The 22267-nt window shown below is 45.7% G+C and overlaps 2 protein-coding genes across 3 annotated transcripts; both read left to right on the forward strand.

The window, feature by feature from the left end:
• Nucleotides 1-351: 351 nt before the first annotated feature.
• Nucleotides 352-16941, forward strand: lmtk3 (lemur tyrosine kinase 3). 2 transcript variants are annotated; one of them, XM_029128322.3, is made up of 16 exons: nt 352-620; nt 2588-2736; nt 3073-3220; nt 3675-3748; nt 3909-4027; nt 4230-4317; nt 5315-5463; nt 5557-5641; nt 5717-5838; nt 6489-6638; nt 6744-13023; nt 13102-13265; nt 13459-13592; nt 13724-14058; nt 14141-14225; nt 15386-16941. In XM_029128322.3, exons 1-16 carry the CDS (start codon nt 530-532, stop codon nt 15517-15519), a joined length of 8307 nt encoding a protein of 2768 aa, XP_028984155.1. In that variant the 5' UTR covers nt 352-529; the 3' UTR covers nt 15520-16941. The 2 variants fall into 2 exon arrangements, with proteins under 2 accessions (XP_028984155.1, XP_028984156.1); XM_029128323.3 differs by having other exon boundaries at nt 2588-2721.
• Nucleotides 16942-17202: 261 nt separating this feature from the next.
• Nucleotides 17203-21657, forward strand: prpf31 (PRP31 pre-mRNA processing factor 31 homolog (yeast)). Its single transcript, XM_029128623.3, has 14 exons — nt 17203-17363; nt 17834-18049; nt 18122-18182; nt 18355-18438; nt 18541-18638; nt 18946-19052; nt 19214-19383; nt 19501-19658; nt 19786-19875; nt 20238-20365; nt 20560-20632; nt 21024-21152; nt 21247-21345; nt 21441-21657. Exons 2-14 carry the CDS (start codon nt 17834-17836, stop codon nt 21552-21554), a joined length of 1527 nt encoding a protein of 508 aa, XP_028984456.1. The 5' UTR covers nt 17203-17363; the 3' UTR covers nt 21555-21657.
• The last annotated feature ends 610 nt before the right edge of the window (nt 21658-22267 follow it).

Here is a 22267-nt window from a genome sequence, read left to right on the forward strand (position 1 = left end):
GCGCGCGGACCCCTGTGGGGGTATTATCACACGCATTTAATATTTTATTTATTTTTTATGATGATGAAGCTGGACCATGACAATGCGCGCCGCGCGTGTGTGACGTAGGCTGGCGGAGGAGAAAAACACAGACAACCCTCCAACACAGATCAGGGGGAGAAAGAAAAATTCTGAATCTCTAAAAGTGGAGACGCGGTGGGTGGTTGTTTTTGGCAGTGCCACGCACGGACAGAGGCAGCGATGCGTGCGCGGCCAACGACGGACGGAGGACGCACAAAAGAGCATCTCTCGCACCGTGTTTAATTGCGGATTAGAGCACGGGGGGGGTGGAGGAGGAAGGGGAGGGGGGGGGAGCACAACGAGGAAGGCAAGGAGACGCTCTTTATTATTAGGAGGAGAAGCGGAGGGGGGAGACGGAGACGGAGACGGCTCAGACCGTGGCGGCGGGGACCGGAGAGCGGCGCGCGCACACACCGACGGTCGGCAGCGGCGCTCGGATGGTGCTGGTGTCGCTCCGGACGCGGCGACGATGCGGCCACACTGCTGGGTGATGGTGGCGCTGGCGGGGATCATGTCGTACTTCAGCCCGGAGAGAGCCCTCGGAGCCCCGCAGAGGGAAGGTGAGCGCAGCCGGAGGAGGTGGGGGGGGCGAAAAGCTGTCAGTGATGCCGGAGAAAGGAGAGGAGAGGAGGAGGGGGTAGTCATGAAAGGCCGCCGATACTGTATTATCAGCCGGGATGAGCGAGACGCAGCCGGGGTATTGTTGCAGTAGGTGGCTGACTTGATCCAAACATGCGCCAGGCTGATTGGGAGGTGGGGTTGGGGAGCGTATTTGCATATAGTGATGGAAATATTAGGGGGATGTTTCGACCTGGGGCCTCGCGTCGATGCCATTAAAACAGCACACACTGTATGAATAGCAGGATAAAATCGTCGGTCAGCGTTAAAGCTATAAATATCCTCCGCTGGCACCAGAGATTATTTAGCCTATTAACCACTGCTGGCATCTTTATTTGTCTCAGTCTGAATGCGCCGTCTCTCCCCCCACTAGACCTGGCGGGGTGTTGTGTTTGTGTAATGTGTGCAGTCATTGTATTGTGCTGTATTGTTTTGGTGAGAGCTGCTGGCACCGGGGCTGGTGGAAAAGGCCTTGCGTTGGGTTCCTATTTATATGCAGTGTCTGTCTGGACAGCTGTCTAGGGAAAGATGAAAGAATTGCACTGCATTGGAATTGTGCGCGAGGATCGGAGCAACTTAGTGCGTTTACGACCACACGGGCCGAGGGTGATTTAGTCTGTGCCTCCAGCCCCTGTTTATGCAGGTGCAGGGTCCACACTCAGCTGTTGTTGTCTTTGTTTCCTGCCCCACAACTCATTCAAGTCCCAAATTCTGCACTTTCGCTCGTGCAGCTTGTGTGAAACAATTCAACCCTTTTGTGTCAAAGACCGGATGTAAAAAAAAACAAACAAACACTAATTTTACATGAACCGAACACACGTAAGTCGTCATGTATTTGATTGTAGCGGAAACTTGATGCTATTTTTGCAATATTTATAAAAACAGTAAATTATTAAATGTCATTTAAAATTCATGTATGCGGTGTTTGCAATATCATGACCTTGTGAATGACTGTATTTTTAGATTTCTTCGAGAGACACAGAGTATGAAGTATAAAAGACATTTTATAGCCAATGTCAGACAGTGGCATATTAATATCAAGGTTCATATGAAGTATTAGGTCATAATTGGTGTTTTCTTGGTTCCTCTGGTTCCTGCATATTTTGGATTGTAGTGTGTGTGTAAACTGAAAAGTGTCAACAAACGAAACAGCTGATGTTATTTCATAGGAAGTGTTATGGTTGTCTGTCCCAAGGCGCCACTGTTCCTCTCTTACCCCGTTTGTAACTGATGCGTTGTGTGACATGTCTTAGATTAAGGTTTAGGCTGTAAATGAATCCTGGATGAAAGCTGAAGGGTCGTTTAACCACCCTGCCCTGCCCCTTTTCTTTTCTACAGATGGTTCACTTCCCACAATCGACTACGTTGAGGTACAAATATCCAATGTCCCGATTCCTCCCTCTGTCACCTGATTAGTAAACCTTCCTGATTTGAGTAATTCTTTTCCGATCCCCTCCTGATCAGTGCTCCTTTTTGACCTAAATGAGAACTCCAGCCAACCCCTCCCCTGCTTCTTAACCGTTTTCCTGAGTGGAATGCCATTTCTGATACTTCCCCATTCCCCGTGCTTTTATTCAACTCCAGTCTAATTCGTCCCTTTCTTCTTTTACTGATTCAGACAATGGTTTTGATCTTGAACATAGTTTCTTTTCCTGCTTTTTCCCCCCTCAACTCCCTGATGCAAGCTGTCCATTGGGGTTGAGTCTGTCCCAAACCTGCTGCTAAGAAAACACTCCAATGGTTTTCCCTCTAATTAAACACCTGTGTAACAACATTGTCCACCTTTCTAATTGGTGATGTCCGTCTTTTTCTTGTCACTTACTCAAATCTAACAGTGTGTCTCCCTAAAGCGCCAATAAGTTCAGCTGCTGCACTAAATCCTTTCCTTCCGTGTACCTGTCTGTCTCAGTTTCTCAGTCCAGGGCCGCGTCCCTCTCTCCTCCACCCTACGTCGTCATCCTCATCTCCTGCTCGGGGCTCGTCTCCTTTGTTCTGCTGCTCCTCACCTGCCTGTGCTGTAAGAGAGGAGGAGTGGGATTCAATGTAAGTCTTCAACATGTAAGAGATTTATTCACCTTCCTCTGCTTTCTCACACCGCTCGTGCATGCCTTTTTCATACTAGCCGGACTTGATGAACCGCAGGGGGACGAGGAAACGGCAACAGGAGTCAGTCATTGCAGCTTAATGAAGTAGAAATTGTCAATAATCATTTCTCAGTCTAATCCTGCGTGAGCCTCCATCTTTTCACCCGTCAGTCCTGTTGTTCAGCTGCAAAAGGCCTGACTTCAGCCTGTGAAAACTGCAAAATCAAAACCTATGAATCAAAGACAAGAACTGTGTGCTGTTTATTCATATCAGTATAACAATTAGCCCGCACTGTTGTCGCTCCACCAGGAGTTCGACAACGCCGACGGGGAGGAGTGCTCTGGAGGCTCCAGCCCCATCCAGGAGGACAGCCTGTCGTCATGTCCCTCGCTCCCCGAGGTCTACACCCTTCCAGTCAGAGACAGGCACAGCTGCCCTGCCCTGCAGGACGGAGCAGGTAACGGCCTCAAGCAGCGCCGCTGGGGCTCAGACGGGAGCCGTCCTGCGCTAAACTCCCTCTGGGTCTGTTGCCTGAATCACTGATGTGCATCCATTAAAGGTCTCCGACCGAGAGCAGCACTGGCCTCCCGCTCTCGGCTCCAGTGAAGCAGAAACTTTGGTGTGCGTCACTGCTTTGTGGGAGCAGGTTGGACAGTTAGACAGAGACGGGGTGAGAGGTTTGTTATGAGGCTGTGTCCAGCGCTGCAGCAGTTGAAATAGGAAAATTAGTTAATGATGAGGGTTGATATAGATATAGGCTTTTATTATTAGTTGTATTGGTTTTTGTTAATTGTTATTTAACTTTCTGCTCTGGTTGAGACAAATGCTCTGTAATGGAACGTACAGTAATAGAACATGATGTTGGCATCTGTGTGACCCCGATCTTTTTTTATTCCTCTTCTCCTTCGCAGACTCCAAGTCTCAGTGCTTCAAAAGGCACACTTTGAACTACCTTCAGGAGATCGGAAACGGCTGGTTTGGAAAGGTAGCGCCTCCTCTTGTTTCCGAAGTCAAACATCATCAGCTCTGCTCATGTTAAAACCCGGCTGCAGATCGGATCCCCGGTTCTTACTTCGTAATAGTAAAAATAGCCGACTGCTTTTCCCGGGCACTCTTCCATGATGTTGTTCATCGATCTCCCCCAGGTGATCCTGGCTGAGGTGCTGTGTGACTGCAGCTCCTCTCAGGCCGTGGTGAAGGAGCTGCGGATCAGCGCCAGCCCTCTGGAGCAGAGGAAGTTCTTGGCTGAATCGGAGCCATACAGGTGGGGAGAGCTCCACGGCGGCGGCGCTGAGGCCGTGAACTGAGACGGTGTCATGTTCAGTGGTCTGCAGCCGCTGCGCACGTGAATTAGTCAGTGATGTTCACACTGTGAAAAGATTGTCAGCATTAGCTTTAAATGCTAAACACTGTATATACACAAACACAGCAGTTCATCTACTTCTCATGTCTTGCTTTTCCTCCAGGAGCCTTAAACATCCCAACATCCTTCAGTGTTTGGGCCAGTGCAGCGAGAGCATCCCATTCCTCCTGGTTATGGAGTTCTGTCAGCTGGTGAGAAACCTGACATTTTAAAACGGTGTGAAGGGAAACTGAGCATAAAGCGAGGTAGAAATAAATATCACCTGCTTCTAAAACATAAAACTGCCTCATTGTTTATTTAGGGAGCTGCATGAGTGAAAGCCAAACAGCATTTCAACTATGAGTTTGTGGTTTTAATTGTTTTTGCATGTTTGTTCAAAGGTTTTATCGAAGACCTAATTGCTAGACTGCTTTTATTACACACTTATGTCAATTACCTTTCATATCATGACGCTCTTACAGTTGTGTCTTTGTTTTTAAATGACGCTTTAGTTGCATCATTCTGTGCAACACAGAACGTTTTTGATTTTTAGTTTATTTTTCATGCAAAGACTTCTTAATACAGTATTCCCTCATTCAACGTTAGCAGCAGTGATCAAGTATTAGATTTACACGCTTTGCTTTACAAGTGAATCTCTTTTGCATTATTAAAAGAAAGGAACGATTAGTTTTCCTTTGCTTAATGACTGACTGATTAAGAAAACCACATGAGTGGATTCTGATGCCAAACAAAGACACAAGCAGATCAATTACAGCAACCCAGTACGAGGTGGAACCACAGCGGAGGCTGTGTGGACTTCTGTTTCCTGCTTTGACAAAGTGTCCTGTTGTCCTTTACTTAAGGAAACCTTTCCTTTTAAATAGCCCTTATTTCATTTCCTTACCCTTTTTGTTTGCCAGCTCATTATCAATTCTCCCTGTTGCTTTTAAGGCTTGATGATGGAAAGCACCTAAAATGGGATGGATTTTCTGCAGGAGTCACAAATATACTGTGTGTGTGTGTGTGTGTGTGTGTGTGTGTGTGTGTGTGTGTGTGTGTGTGTGTGTGTGTGTGTGTGTGTGTGTGTGTGTCCCACTTGTCCAGGATTTATCTGTGTTTTAGGAGGAGTGCAGGCTTAGTGTTAAACTGGCATTCACTCATTTTCTTCTCGACACACATCTTAGGTCTTTATTTCTGTGATTCAACTAGGGTGACCTGAAAAGGTATCTGCGAGCCCAGCGCAAGTCTGACGGCATGACTCCAGACCTGCCCATGCGGGACTTGTTGACTCTGCAGAGAATGGCGTTTGAGATCACCTCGGGCCTGTTGCATCTCCATGAAAACAACTACATCCACAGGTCAGTGACAGTTAATCAGGAGCAGAGTTTAAGATTTAATGTCTCTGGTTTCTGTGTCGCTGACCTACGGTGCTCATGTCACGTTCTCCACAGTGATCTGGCTTTAAGAAACTGCCTGCTGACCTCGGACCTCACTGTCAGAATAGGAGACTACGGCCTGTCTCACAACCACTACAAGGTACACACATGGTTTTATAACGGAGCTATGGGATCCGTGTGCCGAACATTTATCATATGTTGTGTTCCTCTGCAGGAGGACTATTATTTAACTCCAGACAAGCTGTGGATCCCGCTACGCTGGATCGCTCCAGAGTTGCTGGAGGAGTACAGAGGATCTCTTATTGTTACCGACCAAACCAAAACCAGCAACGTGTGGTAGGTTTTAAAATGGTCACAAGGAACCATTCAGTAATTAAAACTGGACTCAGACTGTTTATCTAGGATCGTTCAGAGACCATCTTGTTGTTTAGACTGATCATTAATGTACTAGAAATCTTTATTCCAAACAGGTTTGACCTTTTAAATAACAACACAACTCCATTAACAGAATGATTGGACTACCAGAATGACCTTTGTTTGCTCTTAGTCTTGTTTGCTTGTTGTAAAATGGGTCAAGGCGGCACGGTGGTGCGGTGGGTAGCACTGTCGCCTCACAGCAAGAAGGTTCTGGGTTCGATTCCCGGGGGCGGCCCTGGTGCCTGGTGTGGAGTTTGCACGTTCTCCCCGTGTTTGCGTGGGTTCTCTCCGGGTTCTCCGGCTTCCTCCCACAGTCCAAAGACGTGCATTAGGTTGATTGGCTTCTCTCCATTGCCCGTAGGTGTGAGTGTGTGAGTGAATGGTTGTCTGTCTATGTGTTGCCCTGCGATGGACTGGCGACCTGTCCAGGGTGTACCCTGCCTCTCGCCCGTAGCCAGCTGGGATAGGCTCCAGCACCCCCGTGACCCCGCACTAGGGAGTAAGCGGTTAAGAAAATGGATGGATGGATGGAAAATGGGTCAAACTTTGTTCTTCTCGTTGTCTTCCAGGTCTTTGGGGGTGGTGATATGGGAGCTGTTTGAGTTTGGCTCGCAGCCCCACAGACACCTGAGCGATGAAGAGGTGCTGACATTCGTCATCAGGGAGCGGCAGATCACACTGGCCCAGCCCAGACTCAAACTCTCCCATGCAGACTACTGGTGCATACTCAAATACACACATTCTGCAGAAATCTAAATATTCTTAGGGGAAAATATAAGATTAATAATGTGTCCAAATATATTGTGTTTGATTTGGATCTCCAGGTATGAGATCATGCAGTCCTGCTGGCTCCCTCCATCTCAACGCCCTTCAGTGGCTGAGCTCTTCCTCCTCCTCTCCTCTCTCCTAACCGCTGAGCGACGAATGGCGAGGGCGAGTGTCAGGGAGGAGGACGAGGAGGACGAGGAGTATGAGGATGGCAGGGGGAGGAGGGGGGAGAGCGAGGAGTCCTTTGAAAGACGCTGGGACTTACTCCGTCCGCCCGCTTTTCAGACTGCCGCCAACGAGCGGCAGCGGGAGCGAGAGCGAGATTACAGCAGGGAAGACCGAGACAACTCCTACCCGCTGCTGGACCCCGTGGGCAACTGTATCACCCCGTCCTCGTCGGAACTGGACGACATCCTGACAGTCACGGAAACTAGCAAAGGCTTGAACTTTGAGTATTTCTGGGAGAAGGCTCACGCCCGACGAGGATACAAACCTCTCCCTCCTCCTCAGACAATCCCAACCGTCAATAATAACCATCGACAGTCTTTGGACACGCCCACCGTGGTCCCGGTCATTAGTGCACGTAGTCCCTCCCTCGCCAGTGAGTACTACATCAGACTAGAGGAGCACACTCCTCAGGACAAGTCGCCAACTCTTAAAGGGAAATCACAGTGCTCTTTCCGCTCGGACTCCATTTGCCCTGGAGACATGGAGCTGGTGGAGATTCGCAGCGGGATGCTTGGGAAGGAGCGAGTCCCGTATTGTTCCTCTGACAGGTGTGGAAAGAGCCTGCAGACGGTCCGATCCAGCGAGGTTCAGCTGCAGGTGCCCAACACGGGCGTGGCAGAGTTCAGAGACACTTCCAGCCGAGTGACTGACTTCTCTGTCGTGGATCTGGGGGATGATGATGATGATGATGATGATGATGAAGACGACAAGAAAAAAAGCAGTGAGGCAGATAAGAGGTCCTCCACCAGCTCTCAAGCCCCGGTCCTCCCTCCTAAGCCTCGATCCATGTCCATGTCATCAGCCAACCACCTCCACAAGCGCCCTCTTCCCGCCCCCCCGCTGGGCTACAGAGGCCTGCCTCACTACACCGTTGGCGGGAAGATCGAAACAGACCCCCATCACATGAGTAGCTGCCCACCGTCCACCTTTGATCATTTAGGGCTCCATCGCTCCAGACAGACTCTTCCTCCATCCCCGTCCCTCTCACCCTCCCTCCCGCCGTCCAGCCATCCCATTTACCCTCAGCCTCCTCAAATGTGCCCCCCGCCGCTTCCTCCCCACTGCAAACCACAGAGAAGCTGCCCCAGCTACAACGCAGCCGACGCTTATTTAAGATACAGTAAGCCGCAGATGCACAGATCCCATAGAGACCCACTATCCTGTGACCTGTCTGACAGAGAGGGTGGCACCAGATGTGCAGCGTTGCACAACTCCAAGGAGACTTCTCATTCGCGTGCAAAGGACTTTGACTCCCCTGTCCGTAGAGAAAACCCTTTGCGTCCTATTTACCGCAATCTGCCCCGCACTCAGTCTACGAACCCTCAGATTGACAGGCAATCGTCATCAAGTCCCACCTACTCTGATGAGGATGACTCTCCCTTCGTGTCCCCCGAGAGACTGAGCGGTGGGACTACTATCGCTCACTCCAGCCTATCTGAAGACGCAGACCCAGCAACGGCGGAGCTCTTCTCCAGGGGAATGAAGAGGACTCAGTCACGCCTTGACACCATCCTGCCTGCCATTTGGAAGGAGGATGCTGAGCTTCAGGCAGAGCGTGTGGCTGCAGCTAAAAAGTCCCCCATGCACCTGTTCCTGACAGAGATAGCAACTGTGAGAGAGTCCAGCGAGTCCAAGTCCGACACCTCGTGGGAGGGACAGAAGAACGAGAAGAGCGACGGCGAGCGATGGGGGAACTTTGTGCTGCCCAACAAAGGAATGCGTCGCTCCCAGTCGCTGATCACAGAGCTGGGCTCAGCAGGACAGTCATGGGGACCAGACAAACCAGTCAATGGGACAGATGCTGATGAGGGCAATACTAACGAGCCAACCCCAAAGGATCTTTTTCTTACAGAGATCAACACCGGAAGGATGGACACGAATGTGGAGGGAGGATCCGAAAGTGACACAGTGAAGTACCTCTATCCCGCAGGTTCCAGACTGAGGCCCTACTTTTGTGCGCCAGGCTTTTCGTCCTACGCGGAGGCTGAGGAGGCGTACTCAAAGGGTATACGGAGATCCCGCTCCCTTCTCTCTGAGAGCACCATCGAAAAGCAGGAATCCGGTTTACAGCAGGCTGAGAAGGAGCTAAGGAGAACCGAAATGACCAGGGAGGAGTTCCTGAAGGAGATCCAATCAGCGGAGACCTTTCTGACTGAAATCATGTCAAGACAAACTGCTTCAGCAGCTCCGAATGAAGCCGAGTCGTCTTACTCCCCAACTCCGCTCTCACCTGAATACGAATCTATATGCATTGACCCAAACTCTGCTCAGACCATTCGATTTCAGTCAGAGAGCTCCGTACGAGCAGCCGCTAAGGGCAAAGAGGACGCACATACTGAGGCCATTTATGCCCAAGTGACCAAACGTGCCAAAAAGAGTGAGATCAAGGTTTCTGTGAGACCTGAGATCCCCGTTCTTCACATAGGGCCAAACCCACAAGCTCTTACACTGGACAGCCAAGGACACAATGCTGAGCACTGCCAATCCGATGACTTTGTGTTTTCAGAAATCATGCCAAAAAATGGTTTACTACACAACCAAGCACTTGCATGTCAGACGGAAGAAGAGGAATGTGTGGACGGTCCTGCCTTACCTGCCAGAGGGGAGCACGCAGATTTATTGGATAAGTCTCCAAATGAATCCACTGAAAATGTTAAGGAATCTCACACTGTGATCCAAGTCGAGGACAAATCAGTCTTTACAATCGACACAAATACTGTTAATGGGAATGGTGAGAGAGCGGAAATAGACCTCCAGGTCTCTAGTCCTAACAGAAAGGAACAACAATGCGGGAAGAAGGAAACCATGTTGTATGATCACGAGACGGAACAGAACCACTCAGAAATCATCATGGAAGCTGATTTACACAACTCTAAAACCGAGGTTGATCAAAATGATAATGAGAGTTTCTCAAAGCCTGAAAGGGAACATTTACTCCAGCACAGGGAGAGTAGTCACATCACGCAAAAAGCAGCCACTCCAGACTGGGACCAGTCCTCTGACGTCTCGCTCGTCACACCCACCGACTCGGTCCTGTCACCGATGACATCCAGCTCAGCTGACTGCCTCACACCCAGCGACTCCTGGGCGGGAGGGGGAGGCGGATCGGGAGGCAGTGGGTGGCGGGCTCTGGGAAACGATACGCCTCATCGAGACTCGGCCTATTTCTCTGATAGCGACTGGGAAGGGGATGGGATGAACAGGAGGAGCAGCGAGGGGCTTATTGCCTCCAGGCCGAGCAGCAGTCGAGGAGGCGAGAGGGGAACGCTGACCGGGATCCAAGAAAGGACCGAAGAGGAGGGGGAGATGGGGGAAAAGAGTCCTTTAAGAAACAGTAGTCAGATGGGCGAGAGGAAAGGTCAAACGGAGGAAGAGGCAATTGTTATAACGGTTGAACATGGCCCTATAAATGACATCAGTCATTCGGGTGATGACCAGGATATTGTAGGCAAAAGTCTGGACTCCACACATAGAGACGATTCTGGCATTTTCCACAGTGAAATCAAAAAGTGCGATGAGCCACCGGCCAAAGACTGCATCGATTTAATTGATAGGTTGTTCTCAAAATTAGATGATGAGCCACTAAAAGGGCTCCCACACAGTGGTGGGTATCCAATGGACAACCACTACACAGATGGCATCATCTCACAGATAACAGATTGCAAATACCTGGACTCTGCAGACAGCAGCTTAAATCTACATTCCAAGAGCCTGGCGGATGCAAATATTCTGATTGAGACTGTAAGTGGCAGCCAGCTGAACGACTGCACGTTTAGGCCAAGCATCAAGGATTACGCAAGCGTTACAGAGAGAGATATCGATCTGTCGGCAGTGAATTCCCTCAAATGTGTAAATGACACTGTGGAAACCGTGGCAGCATCTGCAGTTGTTGACAAAGAGCCCAAATTCGCTCAACTGTATGACATTGAAGCCCGTGACACCACACTTAGAGATGAAGCCCCGCCGCCGCTCGAGCCGAGCGATGACAGGAACTGTGTCGCTGATCAAAAGAGTGGACCGATGCGTCCTTCGTGGGACGACATTAGCGCCGAGGAGCCCGGGAGACGGGAGACGAGTCCTGGTCTGGATCAGAATGAGCTGGGCCTGAGGAACCGCCCCTGTGAGCACAGGGCGATCACGCCCGAGCCGGAGAAGCAGCTGGCGGCCGCAGAGCTGAGCAACGCCCTGAGGGAGAAGTCGCCTCTGCGAGAAGCGGCGCGTGGGGTCCACTCTGCTAACAACGTGGAGGAAAGCTCCTGCGAGGAGCCGGACGGGAAAACCAACGCCGTGTGGAGTGACCTGGAGGAGGACGCCGATAGGCCGGGGTCAGGTGCGGTCACAGGAGAGTTTGACTGCCACCGCTTCTCACACGCCGGGGACCTGCACCTGTGGCCTGATGAAAACGACCAGTGGGCCCCTCCAGAGAAGCGCAGCCAGGACGCGGAGCTGAGGTCTGAGTTTTTCTTGGGCTTCAGCAATAAGGCCTGGGAGGTGGGCGAGCGTCTCGTGGTGAGCCAGGAGTTCTGGGAAACGGAGGTCAACGACGAGCTCGCAGGCCGCGAACCCCACCCTGCGTTGGGAGGCTGCGAGGAATCCTGCAATGACGAAACACAAGGGATAATCAGTAGCTTCGGCACTAACGAAAGGTGGGACTGCAGTGGGACGAAAGACGACCACAACCACCAAGCGGCAGACATTCAACAGGAGGAAAACATTGAGAATCTGGGAGAAATTGGCAGTTTTAAGCAAGAAAGAGAAACCTCGTACACTGATGCAGAGAATCTGGAAATCCCGGAGCGGGAATCCTTGGAGCAAGGACAGATGCAGATTTCATCAAGCGCCGCGGCGGCGAAGGAGGCGGCGGCTGAGCCCGGCTCCGCGGAGACGGGGGAGAATCAAAATTTTAACAGATGGCCTCAGAATCACCTCTACGAGATCCAGCAGGAGGAGCAGACGTCAGCAGAACACGCTGACATTGAAGCGTGCTCTGGGTTCGAGATCTTTGCTCCAGAAAATAAAAGCTCAAATGTATCTATTTGTATAACTGCGGCGCCTCTAGAGAACTTTTCAGACCTGGAACATGTTGAGTCAGACTTAGATTCAGAAGCTGAAGCGAGACCATGGTTTTCAGGGCAATGCATAGAAGGAAGAATAAGCATTATGGGTGAAGAGGAGAACTGCAGGGATGCGTCCCTTCCATCAGATTCCAGTTCTGGTCCCCGTGATGCTGACGTACAGGAGGATCTAGATCCTTCATTTCCACAGCTCCAGGATAACTTCAGCTCCGTAGACTTCCCCAGTCCCCCACCCAGCATAGACCTTGATGTGCAAGATGATAAACTGGAGAGTTTAGACGACTCTTTTCCAAGTCCGCCGCCATCGGTGACAGAGGCCGAGGAGTTTATTAGTAACATCAATCTAGATGACTTTATTGCTAGCGCTGAGACAGAGTTGTATATTTCCCCCACTCAGGACGCGGATGTTTTAGAGCCTCCTCTGCCAGAATCACCGCCTGCTACAAGACACAGTAAAGGCATCACGGCGAATCTGGACATTCCCACCGTGCACATAACAATGCACGATGAGAGCAACCTGGCGTCCAGCGCAGAAGCTGAGGATGAAGGTAGCAAACAGGAAACACCTGCTGACCCCCAGTGCTCCCCACAGGACCCCCTCAACCACCTCCCAGATTTACTTATTTCTGAGTGGAAAGATTTGGATGATGAGCCTCTGGAGGATTTTGAAAAACTGGAACAGCTGTGCTGCATATCTGGAGACGAGGAGGACCTGTTCTTAGGGAACCTGGAGCTCCTGGAGTCGTTGAAGAAAACACCTGAGCAGAAAGGCAGCAATGGTGACAGCGGCCAAACAGGTGACGAGAAGTTCGGTGGCTCTGCTTCAGAGGGGGGCAACATGGGTTTAAAGGATGGGACCCCGGGTGATTCTGAGGCCTTATCAGAGTTTGCACAACCCATGATCCTAGATTCCCAAGTCAAATTGTCAGCGCAAGAGGAGAAGAACGACGTGATGAAATCATCCTGCCAATCTGATGTCAAAGACCAGGGCTCCCTCTCCAAGATGACCGCAAAGAACGGCCTGATGATGCAGGTGAGCGTGTCGCCTCGTAGTTTGCTCTCCTTGTGTCGCCAGTCGCAGGTAAATACGCGCCCGTTGTATTCTTTTCAGGTTTGTGAGGAACGGCTGCAGTTCTCCCTCAGTGAAAATGTGAAAACAAACGTGCTTTGGGGAACGACAGTTAAAGACACGGCTGTGCTCCGGCCCTGGGGGGAACCAGCGACAGAGAGCGGTGGAGAACTGGTACCTGTTGAAGAACGAGCGGAGGAGGGAAGGTACGAACGGAGACACCTTCGGTCATGATAGGATCCAAACAACAAACGCCCAAGAGAGATATTTACCTGAAATATTCTTGTTAATTACAGATCATTATATCTAGGAACAAAATCTTTGGTTATGTCATAGAATTTAGTTAAGGACATCTACAAACCTATAAAATCTATGTGCTGCTGCTTGTTGTTTGTGCAGTGATGAGCTGCCAAAGAGCGTCCCCAATGTTGACGCCCATGATGAATCTGATGAAGCTAAAGCTGAGCCGCTCACTGTGATCGAACAACCCGAGGTCATAACACCTCAGCCTACTGCAAACCAGGCAATGAAAGGTACTGATGTGTAACTACTCTGTTTATGAGATAATAAAATGCAGGTTTCTGTAGAAGCGCACTTGACCTAATAACTTAATAGTTGTGGCTGAGATATTTCTCCTGTTTCTTCCTTTTGCCCACTTTCACAGCGAAGCTGGCGCGCCTCTCTCTCGCCCTCCCTCCCCTCGCTCTAACTCTCCCCCTCACCCCCACGGGCAAAGGTGGATTTGGAGACGGTGCGATCGGAAGTCGGATCGGGAGGCGGCGAGGCCTGACGTCAGGAAGTGACCCTGACGAGGAGGAGGAGGACGAGCAGGAAGACGAAAGCTCCCGGAGGGTGATTGTGGTCACAGAAACAGATGTGGACAAACGCATCGGGTTGAGGAGTCTGCTGAAATCACCCAAGGAGCCGATGGACAGAGAGAAGGACAGGGGCCGAAACGTGTCCTTTTTCGATGATGTCACCATATATTTGTTTGACCAGGTATTCCTCAAACATGCCTTGCTTCACAACAGTGTGTGTTAAACATGACTAAATCGGTCTAACTATTGCTTGCTTGCAACAGGAAACTCCAACCAATGAACTGAGCAGTTCGGCACCCACGAGTCCCGCTGCAGTATCTGTCAAAAGCACCAAGTTGGATTTTCATGGTAAAGTTATGAACACTTTACAAAAACAAAACACTTTGCATCTGTTGCCGTCATCCGGTCAAAAAGCTGCACTGGCGTATTATAAACCAAGGCCAAGGTCGTTTTAGATCAGGTCACTCAGTGTCCACCTTGACCTGCAGAATGACAGAATAAAACCTGGCGGCCTCCAACCCATCCTCTCCCACTGCAATGGAAACCCCCAACTTCAGCCTCTCCTCTCATATGCAGCCTGGATTAGGCTTCTATAATTATCCCCCTCGGCACTGTGACATGTAGAACTGAGCGGGGACAGAAATCCTGGGCTCAACAATGGGTAACTAAGCTGTGTCCCAACACACTTTCATGTGCCTTCCTGATTTCCACTCTCCCTCTCTTACACTCATTACCACAGATTAATCAAAGTTCTGGGCTGAGAATTTCCTCTGGGTTCCACACATACAGAAATCTGGAAACACCAAAATTAGATGCTGTCACCATGTTTTGCATCCTTAAGAGTTAAGACTTCAAGGTCTGTTTTGACTTTGAAACAGGTTTATTTTTAAGTGAACACTGTCTTGCATTACTGTAGCTTGGTTATATTAATAGCTGTGGTTTATTAGTTTATATTCTGCCCTGTATTAGGTTTAGCACTAAGACCGCTAGTCTTACTGTTCATCGCAGACATGGACAGAAACCGAGACTAGGAGCAAAACCAGACACAACTGCTCTATTTGGGGAGTTTTGTTCTCTACAGCTTAAAATATTCAGTATGTGAAGCTGACGCACGTCCCCTTTGACAGTGACCTGCCCGGGGATCCTGGGTGTATTCCCACTGGGCCTGTTCAGCAGCCTATGGGCCCAGGCCCGATGCTTTTGACAAGCAGACATGTCTGCTTGAGGCGTCAGAGAATGTAAAGTAAAGCAGCAGGACCATCTCAGGTCGTTATAATGATGTTTTATGCATGAAACGGAAGGTCATGAAGATCGACAGGCCCTTTGTTTCTGCTGCCACCACGCTCCACAACCCACTGCTCCCAGAAAACAGGAAGAGCCCAAATGACTGCAAACTGAACTGAATCATACAATAGCAACACAGTTTTACATCATTTCTGTTCTTATGCTCTCATGCAGTTGACTCTTATTGACTCTTCATGTAGTGTTTGTGTTTCTCTCTCCTTCAGGCCCACACAGCAAAAGTAAAGAATCCAAGAAGAAGGAGGACTTATCAGTCAAAGCAAGGTCGCCTGTGGGGGCCAATCCAGTGGCATCAGGGCGCTTCACTGTCAGCCCAGCTAATGACCCCCACTTGGTGTGATGTTACCGTCTTGGACTAGACGGTGAATTAACCCTAACCAACCAGCCATTCACCCAGAGGCTATTTTTTTATTGAAAAGGCATCTGAAAGAATGAGACTCCCAGTCTAAAAGCTGGACACATTCCAGGTTTTTGAGTGACAGGACTTTGTATGACAGGAGCTGCTGTGCTCCTGCCGCTGTTTACAGAGTTTATTCATAGCCGTTTGCCACAGAAGTGGAAGAGGCAGCATATGCTAGGAGAAGAGGAACCTGGAGCTTTGTAAAGTCTGTAACAGATTTGACAGCTATGCAGTGGGAGTCTTGCTGTGTACCAGCTTACCTTCTATTTTGCTTCATTCTGCTGTATTGTTCCCCTGGAGTGAGGGGAAGGCACTTTCTTCAGTCGGTCATCTGTCTATGTAAATGCTTGGATCCCAGTCTTCTCCTTATTAAGGATGTTTTTCATTGCAGTCAGTCAGTTCTTGTAGGCAACAGTTTTAAACAGAAATTGCTTGACTCCTATATTTGAGAAAATTCATTTACATTTGTACAAATATCAGTAAACACAATATAAGTGTATACAATATCATTTTAGAGCTGTTTACTTTTAAATGTATTCTTAGACTGCACGGAAAATGAAACAAGCTGTGTTTCTTTATTCTTTTAGGTCTAAGAAATTTATTTATTTATTAGTTTATTAGTTTATCTATCTATCTATCTATCTATCTATCTATCTATCTATCTATCTATCTATCTATCTATCTATCTATCTATCTATCTATCTATCTATCTATCTATCTATCTATCTATCTATCTATCTATCTATCTATCTATCTATCTATCTATCTATCTATCTATCTATCTATCTATTTATTTATTTATTTATTTATTTTTTGCTTTTGTGCAATTAGCATATATAAATTTCATTATAATTTGTTTGGGACAAAATGCATCTAGGTTATATCTTCTGTGAGATCTTCATAACAAAGAAATCAAAAATATTTTCCCAAACGTCCTAATAGTTGGAAATATTTTGTATAATTTTACTTGTAACTATATGCCATCTGTATTAAATTGTCCTGTAATGTTTATTTTCCAATGTCTATGAATTTTTAGCTGTCTTGTCATACTTTTACTTTATTTATTAACAGTTAATGTAGCTTAGCATGAAAAAAAATCAATGCTTTTCACCAGTAAATAACTCCATTTGGTTGTGTATTTATTAATTTATTCATTTTATTTTACTAAAAGCAGCCAATCATGCAGTCAAGGTCCAACTAGTCTGTTTGTTTAGTCAGTTTAAATGTTGGTTTAAACTTGTATTGTTTAAATAATGGTTTTCAGGGCATAATGTATAAACAAGGGGAAATAAAAACTACAAAATGTGAAACTGTTATTGAGCTGTTCCATAACAATAAATTGTATTGTTTTCAGTTTGTAAAGAGCTGCATTTATAACAACGGCCAATTATTAATGATCTTTTTCGAGAAGATGAAATAAATATTTAACAAACATGACACAGTTCTTCAAAATAAGTAAAGGCTGTGTTTTGTAATCAGACACCTTTAGATTCGATCATAAGTAAAATTAAGTGTTTCGTGTGGTGAAACTGGAATAAAAAATCTTGCGGCCATGTTTCCACTTTTAAAAACCAAGCCGTTTGCGTCAAGCTAGAGGTTGACTCCATTTCCCATAAAGCTGTGCGAAAGCCTTTACGAATTTATTCTGCGACCAGCGACACAACAGCGTTTATATTAGCGAAGATACGCCACACAACGACCTATTTTACCTTAACAGACGGAAAAGTTGTTAATAGACACTTTTCGTTTTGTTGCTTTGGTGATCAGGAGTTTAAGTCCTTAAGGTGAGTTCATATGTTTTAGAAAGCGTTAGTTACGTAACACGACTGCGTCCAACCAACGTTTGCTAACGCTAGCTGGCTAGCTAGCGAAAATGAATTACAGCAACTGACCCAGATTTCCCTCAAATACTTGTTTTGTTATATTCGTGTTTTTATGTTGTATTTATTTAAATTGTTTAAGACAAATTGTATTATGTGCGTGTCTGACTGACCCTTTAAAAGGTTGCATCTTCACAGAACTGAATTTCAGTCTAAGTACAATATACAAGTTTGATGTTTTCACACACCACTTTTTGGATGCTTTTATGAAATACGATTTACAATTTTAACTATAGTTTAAATAATAATGATTGTGGTCTCTTAATAGCTGACCTAACTACCGAAAACATAGTTGTTGTTGTTTGGCATCCATTGCTCCTCCTAGTAAGATTAAACCTGCTAAACTGTATTGTCCTCACGCATTTTGTGTGCAGATGTCTCTGGCGGACGAACTCTTGGCTGACCTGGAGGAGGCCGGGGATGAGGGTGAAGATGGGCTGTATCCAGAGGGAGAAGAGGGGGAGAGTGATGGAGAGACTGGCCATGGCAGGGCAGAGGGAGGGCTGGAAGACATCCCAGAGGAGATGGAGGTGGACTACAGTAAGGCTGAGAGTGTTGCATCCATTGCTAAGCTCCGCAATAGCAAACAGGTAGGAGCGTAATATAAACTCAAGTGCTTGAAGCAGTTAATGTTCTTGTGTATAATGTATGTTTCTCAATAGTTTTCAGAGATCATGGACAAGATTGTAGTATATATTGGAAAGCAGCGCAAGAATTCCGAAGGTGAGTTTAACCATCACTGGCTTGCTCTTTCCTACTAGTTCTTTTTGTTTCTGGTACAGAAAAGTACATTTTCATAATAATTTGTTTTAATATAGGATTTATATGGTAATTATAATGCAGCATAAAATTTTGATGTGATTTTGTTTTGTTTTTTTAAATTTTTTTATTTTAGTCTCCGGCCCAGTTGAAGCTGACCCAGAATACAGACTCATTGTGGCAGCCAATAACCTCACAGTAGAGATTGACAATGAGCTCAGTGAGTCACTTTTTTCTGTTTACGGATTTAAGATTTTCACGATTTGGATCAGCTCTGACTAACCAGAGTTGTTGTTTATGCTTTGTTTGGTCTGATTTTCAGATATCATTCACAAGTTTACCAGGGACAAATACTCAAAGAGGTTTCCAGAGCTCGAGTCTCTGGTGCCAGATTCGTTAGATTACATCCGCACAGTCAAGGTATTTTAGAATGAGAATAAAAAGCCTAATGTTGTTTCTTGCCACAGTATTAGTTTTGTGTGTTTAGTTTTAGTAGAAGACAGTTTGTTTCAATTTCACTGTGTCATCATCAAAGAATATAACACTTTTACGTTTTACACTTGTTTATAATCAACTCTAAATTTACAGTACTTACAAAATAATAGAATTTATAAATTGTTTAACAAGGCTAAGATGTGGTGATTCAAGAATTTAGGTCAGATAAATTCTCAATTAAGTAGATACACATGGAACATTTAAGAATTTTTTGATTTTGTTTTACTTTAAGGAACTGGGGAATAATCTGGAGAAATGCAAGAATAATGAAACTCTGCAGCAAATTCTTACCAACGCCACTATTATGGTTGTCAGCGTCACAGCCTCGACCACGCAGGGGTAAGCTGACAAATATGTCCAGTTTATTGATTTAACCCACAGGTTGACGTCCTCCTCTTGCTCAGGATGATGTCACTGAGCTTATCAATTCTACTGATGATTGAATCACCTGTACAGTGATGTTATTATTTTTGTGTGTTTGTTTTTTATGATGGGTTTAGGTCTTTGCTAAGTGAGGATGAATTGAAGCAACTAGAAGAGGCATGTGACATGGCTCTGGAACTGAACCAATCTAAACACAGGATATATGAATATGTAGAGTCCAGAATGTCGTTCATTGCCCCAAATCTGTCAATTATTGTTGGTGCATCAACAGCTGCAAAGATCATGGGTAAGAGATTAATAGAAATTCTGTTTCAGGCTTAAAAACAGAGGTTACATACTTTTTTTTTTTTTTTTTTTTTTTTTTTTTTTTTTTGACAGTCATTTTTCATTTTCTGCCTTTTAGGCATTGCTGGTGGTCTCACCAATCTCTCAAAGATGCCAGCTTGTAATTTGATGTTGCTGGGAGCTCAGAGGAGAACACTGTCTGGGTTCAGCAGTACCTCACTGCTGCCCCACACTGGCTTCATCTATCACTGTGATGTTGTGCAGTCACTACCACCAGTCAGTAAAATAATTAAATAAACATACATACATACATACATACATACATACATACATACATACATACATAAAAAACAATCTGCATTGCAGTATTTCTTTTACAGTTGGTCTGTGCTTCTGTTTTTAGGACCTTAGGAGGAAAGCAGCTCGTCTGGTATCTGCCAAATGCACTCTGGCTGCTCGAGTGGACAGTTTTCACGAGAGTTCAGATGGAAAGGTAATGAAAACTAAAAACAAGTCCAGCAAACCCAAAGTAATTTCATGTAAATATGGAAATGTATTAGGGTTTAAGAGCTTTCCACCCAAGAACATCTAAGATTTACATTTCACAAAGATTGTGCCTCATGGTTAGGTAAGAAATGAGACTGAGATGAGATTAAATGTGGTATCAGAGGTTTAGGTTGAATGTAATCAATTCATGTCTGAAATTCTGATCAATTGTTTTCCCTGTGGAGACCTTGCAACAATGCAATTGAGCTTAAAAAATTGTCATGTTTAAATAGAATTACATGTCACAGTAATAACATTGCTTTTTTACATATGACCATATTGCAAAAATAACAATGTCATTTTCTGCAGGTTGGTTATGATCTCAAAGAAGAGATAGAGAGGAAATTTGATAAATGGCAGGAACCGCCACCAGTGAAGCAGGTCAAACCACTGCCAGCTCCTCTGGATGGACAGAGGAAGAAGAGAGGAGGAAGAAGGTACAGAACCTTAATGTCTTAACCCACATCAAAAATCAAGTAAAATCTTGTGTAGCAACACAAAACGGATAAAATGAAGCTCCAAACAAAGCATGTTGGAACACAAGATGCTTATGTAAGGAGCCATGTTCCATCACTATTAATACATTTGTATAGCATAACCAAGTGCACTTTTTTTATCTCACTTGCTAAAGGTATCGAAAGATGAAGGAGCGTCTTGGGCTGACTGAGATCCGAAAACATGCCAACAGGATGACCTTCGCAGAGGTCAGTAATAGTCTCTGCTCCTTTTTTTTTAAATTTCACTTCTGTGTCCAAAATTTATAGTAGAATAGATGTTTTAAGATTTCAAAGGTTTTCGGGTAAAAAAACAAACACAGTATTATATAGTATGTCATTCAGCTATTGTTTAGTATGTTGTCCAAAAAATGCCATAGTATGTTGGTAATTCTAAAAATTGAGACGTTATCTTTTTAATGTCCTTTGCCACATAAGTGTTTTTTTTGTCAAAATGTTTAATTATGTGGCTTTTAAATTTGTAAATAATGGCTACCAAGGAGCTAATAAATAATTAAAAAAAACTGTTTTGTTTATTGATGTCACACTAAGACTTTGTCTTAGCACACAACTAACTGTTTGTCACAACTATGTGTTTCAGATCGAGGACGATGCTTATCAGGAGGATCTGGGCTTCAGTCTAGGTCAGCTGGGCAAGAGCGGCAGTGGGCGTGTCAGGCAGGCTCAGGTCAATGAGGCCACCAAGGCCAGGATCTCCAAATCTCTCCAGGTAAACACTGCTGATGAACATTATCAATTTTTAAAAAGTGGTTATCTGTGTTTATTCGGTTTATAATGTCTGTATAATTTATCTGTAACAACAGAGGACGCTGCAGAAGCAGAGCATGACTTATGGAGGAAAATCGACAGTCAGGGATCGCTCCTCAGGAACCAGCTCCAGTGTAGCATTCACTCCTCTACAGGTGAAATATATAGAAGAATTCAAAAACATTTAGCTGAATGTGTTTAGTGCACTGTGCAGGTTTATTTAGGCTAAATGTTCTGCTCTTGTCTGCAGGGTCTGGAGATTGTGAACCCACAGGCTGCAGAGAAGAAGGTGGCTGAGGCCAACCAGAAATATTTCTCTAACATGGCTGAGTTCCTCAAAGTTAAGAAGGAATCCAAGATGTGAATATGGCATAGACGGTACTGCAGAGTATTTTTCTTCCCTGACATTGTGTTTAATCCTGTGTTTTTACTTTCGGTTTTTGTTTTAATAAAATGTGATTGCTTAACTTTTTTTTGTATTTTGTGATTTAACTAATGCTCCTAATGTTTTTTTCATAGATATAAAACAATTTTAGGGTCATACTACCTTTTTAACTGAAAGTTATAGCGCCCTTGAAAAATTTGTACAGCCATCAGTCTACCAAATTTTGCACTACACTTGAAAATATATGTCCAATTTAAGTTCCTTGTAGGAATGACAGGACTTTACACACTGTCAGGGAATTTCTATATATTTATTGAAATTGTACAATCCTGTTATAACCTTAATTATGACATTTCCCATGCAGAACTGTAATGAAGGAAAAATGTAAATACTTCACAATTGAGTAATTTGTGAACTGACCTTTCAGAAAACCTTAAAACCCCCAAAAAATAGAATCTATAAAAAGCAAATCTCTCATAACTTTGCTGTACTTTTCTCACATCCTTATTCCCCCTTATTACTGAAATCTGTTTACACACATTAAATTTTAACTGCAGGATTCATTCAACCTGACAAGAGAAACATCAGATCTGATCCACACAAAACCTAGAGCCAGATTAAACCTTATTGTTCTGCAGCCTAGTATGCGACCCACACGACTTTTCATATTTGGCCCTTAGAATTTTAGCTTT

Source organism: Betta splendens, chromosome 16 (assembly GCF_900634795.4).
Source record: "Betta splendens chromosome 16, fBetSpl5.4, whole genome shotgun sequence".
NCBI lineage: Eukaryota > Metazoa > Chordata > Actinopteri > Anabantiformes > Osphronemidae > Betta > Betta splendens.

Bases quoted from the DNA above. Each gene is read 5' to 3' on its own strand.
- lmtk3 (XM_029128322.3), top strand. From the start codon at position 530: ATGCGGCCACACTGCTGGGTGATGGTGGCGCTGGCGGGGATCATGTCG. The intron at 3,221-3,674 runs GTAACGGCCTCA...TCTCCTTCGCAG, and splicing joins TGCCCTGCAGGACGGAGCAG to ACTCCAAGTCTCAGTGCTTC. The intron at 5,839-6,488 runs GTAGGTTTTAAA...GTTGTCTTCCAG, and splicing joins ACCAAAACCAGCAACGTGTG to GTCTTTGGGGGTGGTGATAT.
- prpf31 (XM_029128623.3), top strand. From the start codon at position 17,834: ATGTCTCTGGCGGACGAACTCTTGGCTGACCTGGAGGAGGCCGGGGAT. The intron at 18,050-18,121 runs GTAGGAGCGTAA...GTTTCTCAATAG, and splicing joins AGCTCCGCAATAGCAAACAG to TTTTCAGAGATCATGGACAA. The intron at 19,053-19,213 runs GTAAGCTGACAA...TGATGGGTTTAG, and splicing joins ACAGCCTCGACCACGCAGGG to GTCTTTGCTAAGTGAGGATG.